The sequence below is a fragment of the Lycorma delicatula genome, chromosome 1 (assembly GCF_047948215.1).
Source record: "Lycorma delicatula isolate Av1 chromosome 1, ASM4794821v1, whole genome shotgun sequence".
NCBI lineage: Eukaryota > Metazoa > Arthropoda > Insecta > Hemiptera > Fulgoridae > Lycorma > Lycorma delicatula.
The window spans coordinates 250,573,759-250,590,817 of NC_134455.1; the positions used below are offsets into that span (position 1 = coordinate 250,573,759).

At 29.7% G+C, this 17,059-nt stretch overlaps 1 protein-coding gene across 2 annotated transcripts in view; it reads right to left on the bottom strand.

Annotated features, from left to right (window-relative positions):
- The window catches only part of Slob (Slowpoke binding protein), a 115,124-nt gene extending 98,781 nt beyond the window's left edge, over positions 1 to 16,343 (bottom strand). For both annotated transcript variants that reach the window (XM_075354847.1, XM_075354849.1), the window contains exon 1: positions 15,955 to 16,343. In XM_075354847.1, the coding sequence (XP_075210962.1) occupies positions 15,955 to 16,292 (338 nt within the window). In that variant the 5' untranslated portion in view covers positions 16,293 to 16,343. The remainder of the gene's footprint in view (positions 1 to 15,954) is intronic.
- Between the last annotated feature and the right edge of the window lie 716 nt (positions 16,344 to 17,059).

A 17,059-nucleotide genomic window follows, 5' to 3' on the forward strand; every position in this document is an offset into this window, starting at 1 on the left:
TCTCTCATAATTATTGCTTTTAACCTTTCCGAGTTCGTACTAATATCAAATTAGATTAAAGTTTTTCTCCTATTTTTAATACATATCTCAGACTTGTTAATATTTTTTATCGTATTTTTTTTTTTTACTTCTCTTTTTCTGTTAGAAAGCATTATAGGACAACTATCGGTTTTAATAAGTTGGAGGGAGTTAGAAAGCTTTTTTACAAGTATGTGTTAACTTATGTCTTCTTACTGTAATATCGATGGAGTCATATAACAATAAAAATCCTTTAAAACTCAAATCCTCGAAAGGATCAACAAATAATATTCAAACAGTGATATTATCAGACAATAGTTCAGCAGTTTTTTTTTTTTGGTTACTTGTTTATTTATTTTTAGAGGAAACTACAGGTGAACCTAGAATTAAGACATAAAACTTAGAATTAAGACAAAATAACGTCTCTTTTTAAAACAGAAAAATGCCAAATTTAGCAATAGGCAAAAATATTTAAAGGATCAAATATTTTTTCCTAAGCACCAAAGACTGACTAAGGTGACTCAAGACACTTTTCTGATGTTATTCATTACCTAAGAGACGAAATGAGAGTAATAAATGAATAGATTTTAAAATTTAGTACACGTAACCGCAAGGCAACTGTATGTACAATACAGAAAAAAAATATTTTCAGAAAATACGGCACTTTATTAGTATGAAATTTTTGATCCCGAAGTTTGCAACCTCTTCACCTGTACCCAAATTTCCAGATTTTAACTGAACAGATTATCACAACATATAAATTCAAACCTACAGTTAGATTTCATTCAGAACATGTACGCGTATGTAGAGATTACTTATGCCGGAGAAGTTTTTCGCAATATGGCTTTTTCATAGCCTGAATATCTATTAGCTATCGGAAAAGAAACTATTATATCAAGTAGTAATCTATTTTTATGTTTTCTTATTTTTATATTTTTAATCTTAGATAAATAAAATTTGATTAGAACAAATTTTGCTAATTATATTTGAATTTCTATTCAGTTTATCATCATTGGACAACTCCTAGATACGATAATCTGTAGTTTGTAAGATAACGTGACACTTTTATCGTCTTTCTTTTAAAACAAATATTAACAACAAAAGTTATGAAACAAATTCTTTTTCTTTTTTTCTTTCTTTTTGGTTGTTTTTATTAAGGTTAATTTTTAAGATAAACTATGTTTTTGTTGCAATTTTTAATTTTTTGTAAGGAATCAGTAAGTCTGTGCATCAATAGGGCTGCAGGTTTTTGTTCCATATTATTAGCGTCATTCCAAATTAAAAATAAATTAAATTGTTTAGTTTTTAAAAAAATAATATTAGTTTGTAAATATTTAAGGTATTTGGGCGTTCACCATAACATATGTAGATAATGTATTTCCTAATATTCTACGTTTCTAATAAAACTTGTACCGACAAACTGAATAAAGTTTGAACTTTAATCAAGCTCTAGATTATCTCTAACAAGATCTCTGCCATTGTTCCTTCTTGATGTTTTCAACAATACAAAATCGTAGTAATATTACAATATAATCTTCCTGAAAACGTGGAATATTTATTTGCTTCACTGTCCATTAAACATTTTGTTTTAAATAAAAACAATAATTTGTATGTCATAAAGAATTAACTTTACTCATAAACAAATTTAAAAAAATTCTATGTTCAATCTTCTCATTATTTTTTCTAAACCAATAAATATAAGAATTTAAGATTCATTTAATTCTGTTAGAAAATAATAAAAATTGTGGGAAAACTGAAGTACCTAAACAAATACAGAATATTTAGAAATTTTTTTTTCAAATTTCAAGCTGTAACTACCTTAAGATGAATTAATGAATTCACGAGTTCGAAATGATTTTGTAAAAATGATCGAAATGTTTCAAACACATGCAGTAGTATAATCATTCTACACTTAACGAGAATTTAAGGGCTATTCATATATTTCATGAAAGAATAATTTTGTTGGGGGTGATCTCATCACGATATCATTAATAATACATTAAATGTATGGGATCAATACTCAGTAGTTCTGATTTAAAATAAGTTACTTATTGTTTATAAAACAGCAACAATGGCTCGTATTTTCTGTATTACCATTAAAATCTAATTGAATAAAATAAAATTTAGGTTTTAATTCTGAAAAATCTGAACTTAGTATAGAACATTTTCTGTGACTTTTGTAAGTAAAAAATTAATACGTAGACCAAATCCAGAGGTAAAAATTATTATTTATAGTGCAATGTTTTTATGTTACCGTTAATTAATATGTTTCATAGAAATTCTTTACGTTAAGGAAATAACTGTCTATCCGTAAAATGTCATTACCTTAACGACCTCATTACAGATTTCTCTTTACAGACTACCTAATATGAAAAGTAAGTCACTCATGAAAATAGGTCGGCCGCCCTCAAGAGTAACAAATATTTTATGCAGACATGTCGGGTAAACTAAGGAGGAAAGTAGTTTCCAGTTTTATTTTTCACAGAACTGATATATACATCACTATCTTCAGCATTGTAAGTAAGTTTCGGCGAGTAGCATTATAAATATGCTGCTCGCCGTAGAATCTGCATCATTCATCCAGTTCATCCGATTTTGTTCATTTTGAAGTGACTATCGTTTTTAAGATAGACTAAAAGCATGGAAGTGCTTTTTTCTACTTCAGGTATTTACCGCCCAACTCAGCCCTATAAGAGAACTAGGACAGACAGTAAAAATAAAAAAATCAGTGGATCCCTTTCTGTCGTGCAATATTGCATGGTATCTACATACTGCCTTTGTCTAATACGGAAAAAATAACTAAATATGAACAAAACCTATAATAATTTACTAGCGCCTTCCAAACTCGAACAAAGATCTAAATCAAAACTAGCAGAAATCAAAAAAATTATACGTTACAAAAGGTTCTACACAAAGTAAGCTATACTTCTTTTAAATAAATAAAAAAAACTCCACGGCAAAACATTTCTGTACAGAGTAACTAATAACTAAACAAACTAAGACACAATGAATGTTAATAAAAAAATAGCAATTCTTGAAAATAGCATAGTTTTTTTAGCCTCCGAGACCATCGTTAGGTATTGCTTCAGAGGATGAGATGAAATGGCAATTTTGTAGCGTGTGAAAATGCCATATCTGACCGGGATTCAAAACCGGAACCTCAGGATGAAAGGCCGAGACGCAACCACTCGTGTCACGTAGGCCGGCTGAGAATAACATACCTAACGAAATATAAATGTCAAAATATTATTAAAAGAAAAATAATCTGTTGTATATTGAAGAATCAAACACGGATAGAGACTAGTTAAAATTGTATAATACTCGTGTAGTTCCAACTTTGTTGCACGGCAGCGAAACCTTAGTAAAGAAGAAGGATGAGAGGATTGTACATACAGTGAAATAGAGTTTTTAAGGTCAACGAAAGGTTGCAGCGGACGAGACGGATCTTACGTAAGAACTGAACTAAATATATTCTTTCATAATGATAAAATTTTAGAATTGCGAGCTAATTGGATGTAATATTAGTCGAATACTGAAAGCAGATTGGCCTACCAAAATATGTAATCGAGGTGAAGAAGAAAAAGAAAATAAGAAGAGTGAAAAAAAGTTGTGTTGAAACATGCAATATTGCCTAATCATTAAAAAGAAGAAAATTGATTACTGAATTAATAAAAAATTATCGGATTGTTGAATATAACATAAAGTCTTCTTGCTGCTAACGAGATGAAAAGAGAAGATGAATTTACTGTTAGCTAAAAATTTATTTAAAACATTGTTATGCAATTTTGAATTAGTTCTGATGATCATGTCAAGAAATTATCCATGAGATTTCTTAGATAAAATGCCGATCTCCGTGAAAGAATGGTAGCGTCTTGGCGATTCATGGGTAGGTCATAAATTTAAAAAAAAACAAAAAAATTGTTTAAATTTTTTTTTTTCTCGATTAAAAGTCTTTTCATGCAAAGGCTCGAATCTCGGTCAGGCATGGCATTTTTAATTCGCTACAAAACTTCATTTCCATATCCCACGAACAAGCTTCAAGCTTATTTGGTGTAATCATTAAGCAGAAAAAATATATGTATTTTTTCGTCTAAATTTCTAAGCCGTTTATAAATTACATGAACAAAATAAACCGACAAACATCACATAAAGAGTATATTTAAAAAAATACATTATTTCTTTAGGCTGATTTTACTAACTTATTTGGTAGTTAAAACAAAATACGGATTAGGTTTTTTACTAACACTAGCCCAGTAGGTACAAAATCCAACTTCTTTGATGTCTAAAGATTTTTTAGTTTAGCTGGAAGTATTTGAAGGAACAGTTTTAATACGGGATTGTTCTCTTTCCAGGCGTGGAAAGAGTTTCCTCAGGACCGATGATTAGATTTGTTTTCTTTCCTTATTTGAATTTTTGTGTTTAAACTCCGAAACAATTTGCGCCTCGATTGCGTATAACTTCTTCATCACACAAATGTTATTGCTAACAATTTTTCAGATAATCAAGCTTAAACAAATTTTTATAATAAAAGTTTAAAAATTAATTCGTACTTTAAAAAAAGAGTCCCTTTAATCTTTTTTTTTCACTTATAAAAAAATAAATAAAAGTCACAATTATAGTAATTAAAGTCATGAACAAGTTAAAAAAAATCAAAAAATAATAATTTTTAAAAAATAAGAAAGCACGAGGCGATAACGAAACTTGCAAGGAGTCGTCAATAAAATATGAGTTCAATAATAAAATAAGAATTCAAGATTAAGAAAATTAAAAAAAGGAAAAATCAAAAATCACTAAATAAAAATTTCTTGGTGTAAAGCCACTTCAGATAAAAAACTATAATTCTTATAACTTTATGTTGAGGAGCGAATTAAAAATTTATTCTCAAATAAATCTCGTCAAATAATCTTTAATTTTCAAACATTTTTCAATCTTCTTTAATAAAAGATACCCTTTTAGTAAAATAACATTTTAATAAACTCTTACATACTTTATCTTCTTTTACCGTGACGAAATTAAAGATTATGATTCTAGACTATTTTTCAGAACAAACATTGCTTTAGAATCTAGTTTTACATAAACAAAAGGTAGGAGATGAAAATACTCGCGTTATATGACAGTCACGTGTCAAGGAAAATCAGAATATAAAATAATACTCTATACTAAATTTAATTTTTTAAATATTCCGGTTTTTCAAACTGGGAATTTTTCTTTTTTAAAATACACTTCCCAAACTGAAATCCTTGCTACGTTCTGAAAGGTTAAAATTGGCTCCAAGTTCCTAAAATAATTTTTATTTAAACTACGGCAGTGAAATCAAACAAACATTTTTCACATCGTCATTTTTGTTGTTAAACGATGTTGTTTATAGTCAATGAGTTATGGCTATACCTAAAATCTATGATTTTTTTTTTTAAATTACAAAAATAATTTAATAAAGGTATGCTCATAAAAGCAAATCGATTGTAAGTCATGGTTCAAATCTAGATAAATAACTGACGGTTTTATCTCTGTTTTCAATTTCGAAAATTAAATGAAAGAACAGTATTCTAAAGTCATAGCTAGACAATTAAAATATCAAACCGTATGTCATTAAAAAGAAAATTTGTTAATGTTAATATTCATCATTAATAATGTAATATGAAAAATTAAAGTAAAAACTAATTTACAATAATGGTGATAATCTAAAAAAAATATATATAAATAAAATATGTATGCTTAATAGGTTTAAGACGGATGTTTTATTGTAGAACAAAAATATGATGAAAAATAATTTTCTCTTCATTCTATTTAAATTACTATCTCAAATACTTTTTCATGCTCGATTAATTTTTTGTACCTTTACTTATATATTATACTGTTAATCGATTTATTATTATTATTATTTATTATTTAGTTGTTTATTCTTTTAACTTTATAAATATGTAAAATAATTTTATTTGTTAGAAGTTTTAAAATAATCTGTTGGGATCCACTTGTTAGAAGAATAGTCATAGTTCTCTTCATCTAAATTTTTTCTCTACATTTACTGATTATTTTGAAACAGTGTAAGTATAAATAAAATTATTTGTTAAAAATAATTAACAATAGAAAATTCTGATTTAAAAAATTAATTAACATCGACGAAAATTTTATTCATTAATTTGTGTTAGAAAAATATACGTCATTTTACTATTAAGAAAAAAGTATAGATAATCTAAAACATAAAATCTTTCCACTAAAACTTTTGAAATATTTAAAGCTGGGAACATGTAAATGCGAGTGGGTGTCTTAGAGCAATAAAAAATTGATCACAAATGATAATTTACTTTAATAATGTTTATCGCTTCTTTAAAAATCGTTTAAATTTGTTAACGGATAAAATTTATAACAAGCGCGATTAGTGCTAAAAGAATTGCGGGAGGTCTGCAGATAAATATTTTTATATACATCATTTATCATTTGAATTAAACTGACTTGGCAGATCAGTAAATATTTACAAAAAACATACTCTCTTACAAAAATGTTAGCTATTACAAGTTCCTTAAGGAGAAGATTGCTTAAAAAAGAATACGTCTCACAAAATTCAACCTATAATATTATTTTTATTATTTTCATGATTTACTTAATAGCAGCATATGTATTTATATATTTTCTATTTATAATACATATATAATCTTTCCCAGTGTATATATATATATATATATATATATATATATTGATGATGACAATGTATTGATACATTGGAAAGGTTAAAATTTTGCTCTCTCTCTCTATATATATATATATATATATACGCAAAAATATGTCTACGTGTTTTATTAGATGACAAGTTTTTAGGGGATGTTGCCGTTTGTAAAATTTTATGTCGTTTGTAACAAAATCAAACCGTGCTCTTTTATTCTGAAGCACCTTAATGATGTCTGAGCTTGTCATCATTAAATATTTATTAAAACCTATTACTTCTGCATGTATTCTCGAATAAATTATGTCATCTCTTGGGGCTTTCTTAAGAAGTCAAAATGAGTTTTTAAGATACTAAAATGAGGTATCAGATCATTATCTGGCGAACGTAAGTATGAATCGTGAAGACCTATATCTAGAAAATTAAATATGTTAACTTATCCTTGTACTTTATTTTTGAATGAGCAATCTTTGCTAAAAAATATGATCACACTTATTCTTAAAAAATAATAATATCCACCTTTACCCAACCAGACAACGGAACTGATTTTTATTACTCAACATCGGCTTACGAGAAAGAGTCTTATCATCCTACCGTAGCTATTAATAATAAATTGCCTATAACATGGTGAGAACATATAAAAAATCTTCCCACCAATTTATTTAAAATAAAATTAAAAAATTTTATTTTACGGAAACAAAGTATTCTATTGATGAATTTTTAAATAACACTGATTAAAAACAAAAAGAAAACGATTTATCTGCATTCCTTTCAACGTGAACGTAAATATGTACTAAAATAATTTTCGATAGCGGCATCTAAATTGTAAATTGTTTTGTTGTAATTTTTTAATATTTAACGAATATACCGGAACATTATTTCATATGTCTGCATTTATATAATTAATATGAACTTAAAACACATCTATTTTTTATCTAATAAGATAACAAATATATATTTATAATTTATCGTGTGTTAACGTAATCTATAAATATTTTTAAATATTTATTTATCGATTTATTTGCGTGGGTCCGTGCATGCAACACACTTATTTTATTCCAATTATATACGCTTGAAAGTTGCCATAATTATTCCAGCTACAGATTTTCGTAAAATAAATCAACAAAAATTATTTTGATTAACAACCCCTAAGCGATTAAATTAAATCAGGCTTGTGAATGTGTACAGAGATCGGCAGAACTAGAATCTTGAAATTTGGCAGGTATATTACCCTTAAGTAGTAAACGTAAAGGATAAATATACAAAATATAATTCTGTATATTTTTATATATAATTTAACTAGCTTTTACCCGCGGCTTCACTCGCGGTGAACCTTTAAACGAAATACGCGAGCAACTATGTCATGTCGATCAGTGGCTTTTTGCCCGGGCATTAGCTCTTTAGTTACATCCTGCCACGAAGGATTACAGGTAAAAGTTAAAAAGAGTTCAGGCCTGCCGTAAGTTCGTACATAAGAGAAAGCGTCTTGAGTGTATTCATGCAGATAACGGGCACTGTTCACAAACGTAGAAGGCAGAATAACCATCTTGCCTATGTCGTTAGGTCTAATATTACCATCTGCGCTAATCGCATCTTGTAGATGAATGTAATTTTCAGCTCGTAATTTCCTCTGGTTTATAGAAATATAACGAAAGCGTTCGCTCTCTACTTTAATATACATATCTACCAAGAATTGATGAAAGAGTTGCCTTGACCGCGAAAGGAGATTGAAGTCGTGCTCTCGAAGCATCATGTGATACGCATAAAAATCCATGCAGGAAATTTCTTTTATTGGGAACTGGCTGTCTTGTTGTTGGATTAATGACTGGAATATTGGAATGATATCCTGGCTCACTTTTACTGAAAATTAACGGGTACTGCAAAGCATCATAAAATTTATGAGTATCGGCTACGCGTTTCAGCGTATTATCACGTGCCCGTAACACTATGTCTCGTGGAGAGCATGGGTCACCAGTAACCAAAACAGCAACTTCATTGATCATCGGCGCATTATAACGCCTCTCATGTTCGTCACGTGGAGTCCGATCAGCATGAATGACCACTATGTAATCATTCGGAAGCCAGTTTTCTATTGCACTTTTAAAGGTATTTACCAACAAATTGTGGCTGTGTAACATTCGTTGAAATTTCAATACTGTATCTCTTTCGACTCCTCCAATATACAGACAACGACGGTTTACTTCATTTTCTTCATCATCCATAAAATACACCTGAAAAAATTTATGCTGTTCATTATCTGCTGGAAAAAGTGATCCAATTTGATGATATATCTGTCCTTGTACAGTAAAAGTTGGTGAAAATCCGGGCATTCTTATCACTTTATCTACTCCAAAGGATGTCATGTGGAAGCAAGAGTTATACTTTCTGATTTTACTTAAAAATTGCTCCGACTCATCTGCAACACTTAAATATAGAGTTTTCAAAGGCTTCTCTGGTTTACTTGAGAAAAATATGTTCACTGTATAACATCCTGTTGTGAACAGAGCAAGTATATCACTTACACGGAGAAATAGCATTTTCTTTTCGATGGGATCGGCATATCAATGCAGAAAAGAATATTTTGGTATAACGGGTTAAGAGTGATTTAGATTAAAATGAAAATATTAATACCTCATTAATCATAATTAATTACCGTATTTAATATTTTCTTTGTAAATCATTGTTAGTTTTACTACTAACTTAAGTTTTTTATCGTAATTCTACACCTTCGAATGGTGTGAGGTGTAGAAGATATGAACTGCCGTGATACCTGATAGAATTCTCTCTTTATATTTTAAAACGGATGATAGATTGACCTGTCAAGCTTTACGTGATCTTTTTTGATCTGATGTGATATAAAGTCGAAATCTTACCAAAAATATTTTTTTCTGATTTTTTCCTAGTAGATGAAGATTAATATTTAAGAGTTTTTTAGATTATATAACTCATACTACGTTTAATTTGTAATTTATCATAGTATTAACATCGATTTTTACAATTTAAAATATGTAAATTTTTATTAAATTATTAATTTCATCATTTTTTGAGAAATCATTACAGTTTTGTAATAATTTAACGTTGCATATTTGAATCTAAACAGTCTCGGCTTTTCAATCGGAAAATTCCGAGTTCGTATACCAGCCAAACAGGAATTTTTTACACAATAAATATACACATATTTTTCGTAATATTCCCACGCAGTTTTAATTTTTAAAATGAATTAACCAATCAGAACAAAAGCAATTTTCTTTTCATGGTTTCATTTACCTTCGTTGAAATCTTTTAAATTTTACTTTGTTGTTTGTAATAGCAATTATGGAAAATATACTATTAAAGCTGCAACAAGCTACTGTTAACCAATAGGGGGGGAAACTATATATATGTGAGTGTGTATGTAAATTATAAATATTAATATACTATTTAATAATATGTTAAACTATGTTAATTGTTACAAATAAAATATCCTAACGCACAAGTACTGTACTTCAGACACAAAAAAACAATAATGTTATGTTTTTACAAATGAATTGCGGTTTTGAATTATTTACAGATATCGACTACTTCATTCAACTAGCAGGTGGTAGGTTTTACGTGACATGCAACGGTTTTCTCTTCCACCCCTCCCCCCTTCGGTATTAGCTTGTCATAATGCGTGATCTTGGCCCACACGCTATAAGACAATCTAAACGCTACACCAAAGTAAAAAAGCTGCAACAAGCTACTGCTAACCAATGGAGGAAAACAAAATACATATACACATTTGTGTGTGTGTGTGTGCGCGTGTGTGTGTAAAATATAACGCTGCAGTCACATCTTAAATGTTACCTCGTACTTTTAAATCAAGTTACTCTATATGTTTTTTAATTTGTCTTTGGATGTATGCGCACGAATGTAATATTAATATGTCTTTATGTATGAATTTTTCTTATTTTCATTAGATGTAATACCTTATAAGACTAATTACGCCTAATTTTATAACCATTTAGATCCGTAGTTGAAAATTTTGCTGAGATATGCATAAAGTTATACTTTACAGTTCCGGTATATTTAAGTAAAAATTAGCAAAAACATTTTTCCCTAAAATTTTCGGAATAATTTATTATCATTTAAAACGAAGGTAACTCTAAAACCAGCATTTTTCCATATTTACTATCTTTTTAAATAAAAAACGGGAACATATCTGCATATAAGCGTCATAAACGAATTCTGTTCATCTAGTGCAAATTCTATCTCCTATTCTATTGTTTAGTAAATCATTCTAGCGAGCAATTTGGGAATGTTAGTTGTTCTAAGAATTGTTTGTCCCTGTATTCTTTGGTATGGTAAAATCTACACTTTTATTGACAGTTTACGGGCCTTCACTAATTTCATAAAATGTTTAAATTAATATGTATAACCTTTATGTATAAACGAGCGTACGTGCAAATCTACCTCTCACATATTAGCTCAAATATGTTTTGCAGAAGAAAATGACAGTTTATAGAAACACATTGGATCTTTTTTTTTTCTGTTGTAAATGCTAAAATTTATTTAGAAGGTAAAAAGTTAGTCCCGATTTTTAAACGAATCAGAAATTCTTAAAGTTATATTCATTTCATCCTCATATTTCATTAGGCTATATTAACAAATTAATATTTATTAGGCTAATAAACTCACCCACCGGGTTGGTCTAGTGGTTAACGCGTCTTCCCAAATCAGCTGATTTGGAAGTCGAGAGTTACAGCGTTCAAGTCCTAGTAAAGCCAAATATTTTTACATGGATTTGAATACTAGATCGTGGATACCGGTGTTCTTTGGTGGTTGGGTTTCAATATTAACCATACATCTTAGGAATGGTCGAACTGAGAATGTACAAGACTATACTTCATTTACACTCACACATATCATCCTCATTCATCCTCTGAAGAATTATCTAAACGGTAGTTACCAGAGGCTAAACAGGAAAAAGAAAGGCTAATAAACTCAATAGACTGGAATATATTTTGTCTTTTTGTTTGGTTATTGTTATAAACATGATTGCCAAACATGTTATAAAAAATGTAATAATTACTTGACAAAAAATGTTAATCCCCGCCATACGAGCTTCTGGTTATTTATTTCTTTGGTTTAAAATTTAATAGCTTATGTTTTAATGATTACAAGTAAATGCTTGATCAAGAGGAAACACTCAGGTAACAAATATACCTTTTCGGTCTCTACTGTTGAATTCAAAGTGAATCTTACACAATCATTTCGTCAAGCAGTACACATTACACCTATATATTTATTCTCCAAAAATAGCATCACTATAATTTTCTTGAAGAAAATGATAATTAAATAAAGATGTTCGAAGATTGTGAATAAATTAAAACACATCGTTATATTTCGTAAAAGGTATAAATAAATTTATATTACCAAGATAAATTTATTTTAAAAATCTGTGCTAAATATTTTACTTTTTTAATTATTCGTAAAAGTTTTAAATTTACTAGTCAACATAAAATTTACATTAAAGAACGTCAACATGCCGACTTTAAGCTAAGCGAAGTGAGTTAGCTTCTAATTTAAATAATATAAAAACATTTACTGTCCAAACCCGTTGAATGGTGTCAAGCGAACGAGTAATGGTTGTCCTTAACAATTAACGGTAGGCTGGTAACACTTTCAAATCCGGAGAAAAGCTCACAAGCTTTTCTCTGCCCGAGACGTTTCTTTTTCAATCGATTCCCTCTCCAGACCAGAACTGGCCTCCATGCTGCACGAGGAGAAGTCCCAAATTCGGTGAGGTTCCTATTGTTGATTGTTATTTGTAGGGCTGGCTCTGCATCACGGGTTAATCGGCTGCAACAGAATAACCTCACAAAAGTAAGAGTGGCCTTGCCTAAGGCATACGGTGTGCCGGAGCAGATCTGCTTCAGAAAAAATCTGTAGGCGTTGGAGAAACCCCACCGCAAGGTAGGTTTAAAAGAGATCGCACTCAACAGTAGGTAGAAGATTGCGGTGACGGGTTAAGGTGATGGCCCCTGACTCTATACTGCCGTTTAGCTCTACGCTCAGTATCATTCGTTATTCGCTTGCAGTGCTATCACATACGGAGACACAAATCACGGCATCGCTACTAAATTCTGCTCATATAGCGCAAATTCTACCTCCTATTCTATCGTTTAGTAAATAAATCATTCTAGCGAGCAATTTAGGAACGTTAGTTGCTCTAAGAATTGTTTGTCCCTGTTTTCCTTTAGTATGGTAAAATCTACACTTTTATTGACAGCTTAGGCGCCTTCATTAATTTCATTAAATCTTTAAACTAATATGTATAACCAAATAAGACCCACTTGGCTGAAACAGCGTTCCAATTAAGATAAATCATCAATAACTACAGCCTTATTAAAGAATATATATTTTTCGGATCTGTGTCAAACTCAGCCAGTATGGAGTATCCTCTGATATCATCTATTTCTTTTATTTTTCATTAGGTAATCCTTTCATACTGGGGCCTTTTTCTCTTATTTTATTCCTACCATCATTTAAATGTACTCGCATTAACATGTAGCTATGTAGGTCTACACATGTAGCTGTGTAGGTGTTCGTTGGTGGTTGGGTTCCAGTTAACCACAAATCTCAGGAACCGGTAGACCTGAGACTGAACAAGACTACGCTTCGTTTACATTCATACATATCATCCTCATTCATTCTCTAAGTAATACCTTACGATGGTTCTAGAGGCTAAACAGAAAAAAGAGAGAGAGGTTCACACAAAGATGTAAGCATATTTATGAGGGTACCTAATGTATCTAAATTTAAATGTATACAATGGACAGTCAAGGAGACTGCAATAATATTAAATTTTTTGAAGTGATATAAAATCGTAATATAGATAGTATTTAATGGTTTCCATATAAACTTCGATTCATTCTTTCTAATACGAATACAGACCAAATATATATATATATATATAAACACGATGTAATAAAAACACGAATTGAAGTCACAAAAAAAAAGTATTTTATTAAGAAATTCATAAATTACTTTCTATTAATTTATCTAACATCATGTAATGATTTGATACAGTACATTTCATTTTTATCAAAAACATTTTCAAAATAAAGCAAAATTTAAGCTCACCGTCAATATTTATATAAGAAACCTCAAGTAAAAAATTGGTTTATATGAAAATGATTCATAAACAGTTACCAAACTAAAATGCAGTTTAAAAAGGTTGTGGTTTTATTAATCCTTAGAATTCAAGAATTGTCTATGACAGGAAAACTGACTAATTCAGATCATATGTTCTAATAACGTTAATGGATTGAAGTTATAACCGTCGGCTGGTAAATATTCTATAAATTATTTTTTTATGTACAACATTAAGAAAATTATCGGACTCCATTATTTTTAGTCAGAAACAATTTTTATAGACGTAGTATAAATAAACTTTGATATAATGTTATATAATACGAGTAAATATACATAGACGTTGATATAAATCACAATTATAAATATAATTTCTGCTGTACTGTGTGTTCTGTCGATGCATACATTAATATTTGTACTATATATATTTTTTTAAAGTACTCAATCCCCTTTAAAGTACACCCAATCAATTATGGTATGGTGTTTTCTTACCACAAACCAGACCTTAGATATATATATATATCTTAAACACACTGGTAAAAATATCCTTTAGATCGGATCACCGATTCCCGAATTTCAAAAATAAAATTACATAAAAAAAAGTTAGTTTCGCAATAACCCAAAAGATCTGGTACGAAGGAAAGAAATTGGTGTCAAAAAAATCAGTTTTAAGTTTTAATAGTTTTGAACACATATCAACATAATATGAAATACTAAAAATCACCGAAGGCAATATTATTTTCAAAAATCATTACAGCAGTTAAACATCTTTTCTTTCTTAATTAAAGCCGCAAATCCTTTCTTTTCGTGTACTTACTGCGACAAAGTTTTATAATATACTTCCTTTTTTTGTTATTTTATTAATACTTATTGAAGGCAAAATTTCAGTTATATATTCTTAATTAATTTTTTTACACCTGAACCAAGAGGAGAACAATGTTTGTGTGTAAAGCGACTCGTCGCTCTGTAATTGAAAACTCCAGGATCATTTTTTATAAACTAGAGTAATTGTCAAACTATTCAACAGAATCCTATCACTGATACTTCATACACATTTACGTAACAAACTGGCGAAAGGCAGACGCCAGATTTTATTAAAAATAATTATTAAATAAAAAAACCAAATAAAATAGCTTTTTAAGTCATTAATAAATGATAAATACTAAAAATTTAGTTCGAAAAAGTAGTTTAAAATAAATCATTAGAAACTGTTTAGAGATGCAGATCGAATTTGACATTCAGAAATTAAAAAAAAAAAAACACCGCATGTTATAATTTAAATCCATAAAAAAGGGTTTGAATATTGACTTCGCAATAATTATATTTTATAAAAATACATCAATTTCTTCGTCTTACGTCCTGTAGATAAAAATAGGTAGATACTTATTTCAAAATCTTTTTTAAACTAAAAATTTTATTTTATATTTTTGAACCTATACCCATTTTTGAAGTAGAAAATCTTGTACGCCACCTGTAAAGATTTTATTATTTAAAGAATTCCTCTTCTTTCATCCTATTAAAAATCTAATTACACTCTAATTACACTAAGTAGATATTGATATAACATAGTATTTGTTGTATGTGTGCGTGTGAATGTTTGTATAAAAGAAACTATATGTCTTCCTTTTACGTAGCTCTAATGTCGTTTTATTTTATCGATAATTAATCAGAAATTAGAAAATTATGAATGAATCTATATATTATAAAATGACGAGTTCTATTTAAAAATTGACTAAATCTTTATTGTATATTCTTTTAAATGAGGAAAAGTTAGCCATTTAAAATTACGCTAGTTTCATCAAACTATTATAATATAAATATTATATATCGTATGTAATTTAACTTAAAAATTCATAGAAACTCAGCTAATTGAAGATTGAATAAAAGACGGAATTTATTTAACAACCATTTTTCCGTGTGTAATAGGCACTTATTACGATTAACAATAAAGGATTTTATCACTATTTTAAACATTAAAAAAAAAATCTCCAATGAAAATCTTTTACCGTAATCGTCACAATAGGCCTAATTGATTAATTATTAATTCGCTAAGGGAAAAAAAGTAATTTTATCAACGAGCATATATTTTATAAATTGATCAGCCTCAATCGAATTAGAGATACATAATCAATAAATTGACAAATTAAATCGTCGTGTCTGACCTGTTAGCAACATTGCTGCCGGCGGTACTGTTGATATTTGCTGGCACCGTAGAAGTAACGTTTACACAAGAGAAAAGTCTTCCGAGCAAAGGAGTGCGTTCTTCTGAAGAATCGTTCGGATCGGTCTCTGTGCTGGCAGACCGCTGAAGGGAGGCTTGAGCGATAACAATAGCGCGTGGATTCAACTCGAGAGCGGATTGTGCCCTCCTTGTAGGTGGCCTACGGCGCCGCCGAGTACGGTGTTCTCCTTGGCCGCTACTGTAACGATCGTGTCCTGTATATTGTTGATCCCCGCCGGCCTGCTGCTGGCGGGACATAGTCTTGTAGAGGTTCAGCATGTTACAACGTCGTTCTGTACTACTGTCACCCTTCACATGGCTGTAAGTTAATGGCTTCACCTCATATCCCATTACCGTGAAGCTCACGCAACATTTTTATGCATTGTTTATTCTCCCCTCCACTAGAGTCCCCCACCAAGCGACATTGTTCCTCATTAGTTGAAACTCGACACTGCTTACGATCTTAATAATTGTCTTCTTACATTTTTTCAAACTGCTTCAAAAGTGTAGTATTTTACCCGTTTCTCATAAAAATTTAAAAGTAAGAAAATCTTTTCTGGAATCGTTTTTACTCTTTGAAATATATCTTTATTCTAATACAACTTTTACGTTCGTAAAACTATGTAGATAGCCTTCTCCAGATTCTTTTATAAAAAGGTTTATAATTTCATTAGGACATTTTGTATTAAATAAGACCGATAATCTATTTGAAGAAACGGAAACTGTTGCCATTTCGTGAAATAAAATTAATACATTAAAACTGTTTTTTTTAATATATACAAAAGCGAAGGAACATTGATTTAATATATAGTAAGGCGCCTTCACGAGAAAATGTATGCAGTTTGCAACGTAGTTTTGCTTCCTCGACAAAAACGGCCGAATGAAGTACGTTGTAGTAAAAACTGCTAACCACATAGCAATACCGAAACAATTTATCTTTACTATGAAATATAAATGCTGTCTGATACACAATATATTTATAAACATCCAATATTTTTGCCTAAAATATTCGAGGTCTATACCGTTCAACATACTGTCAACGTTAC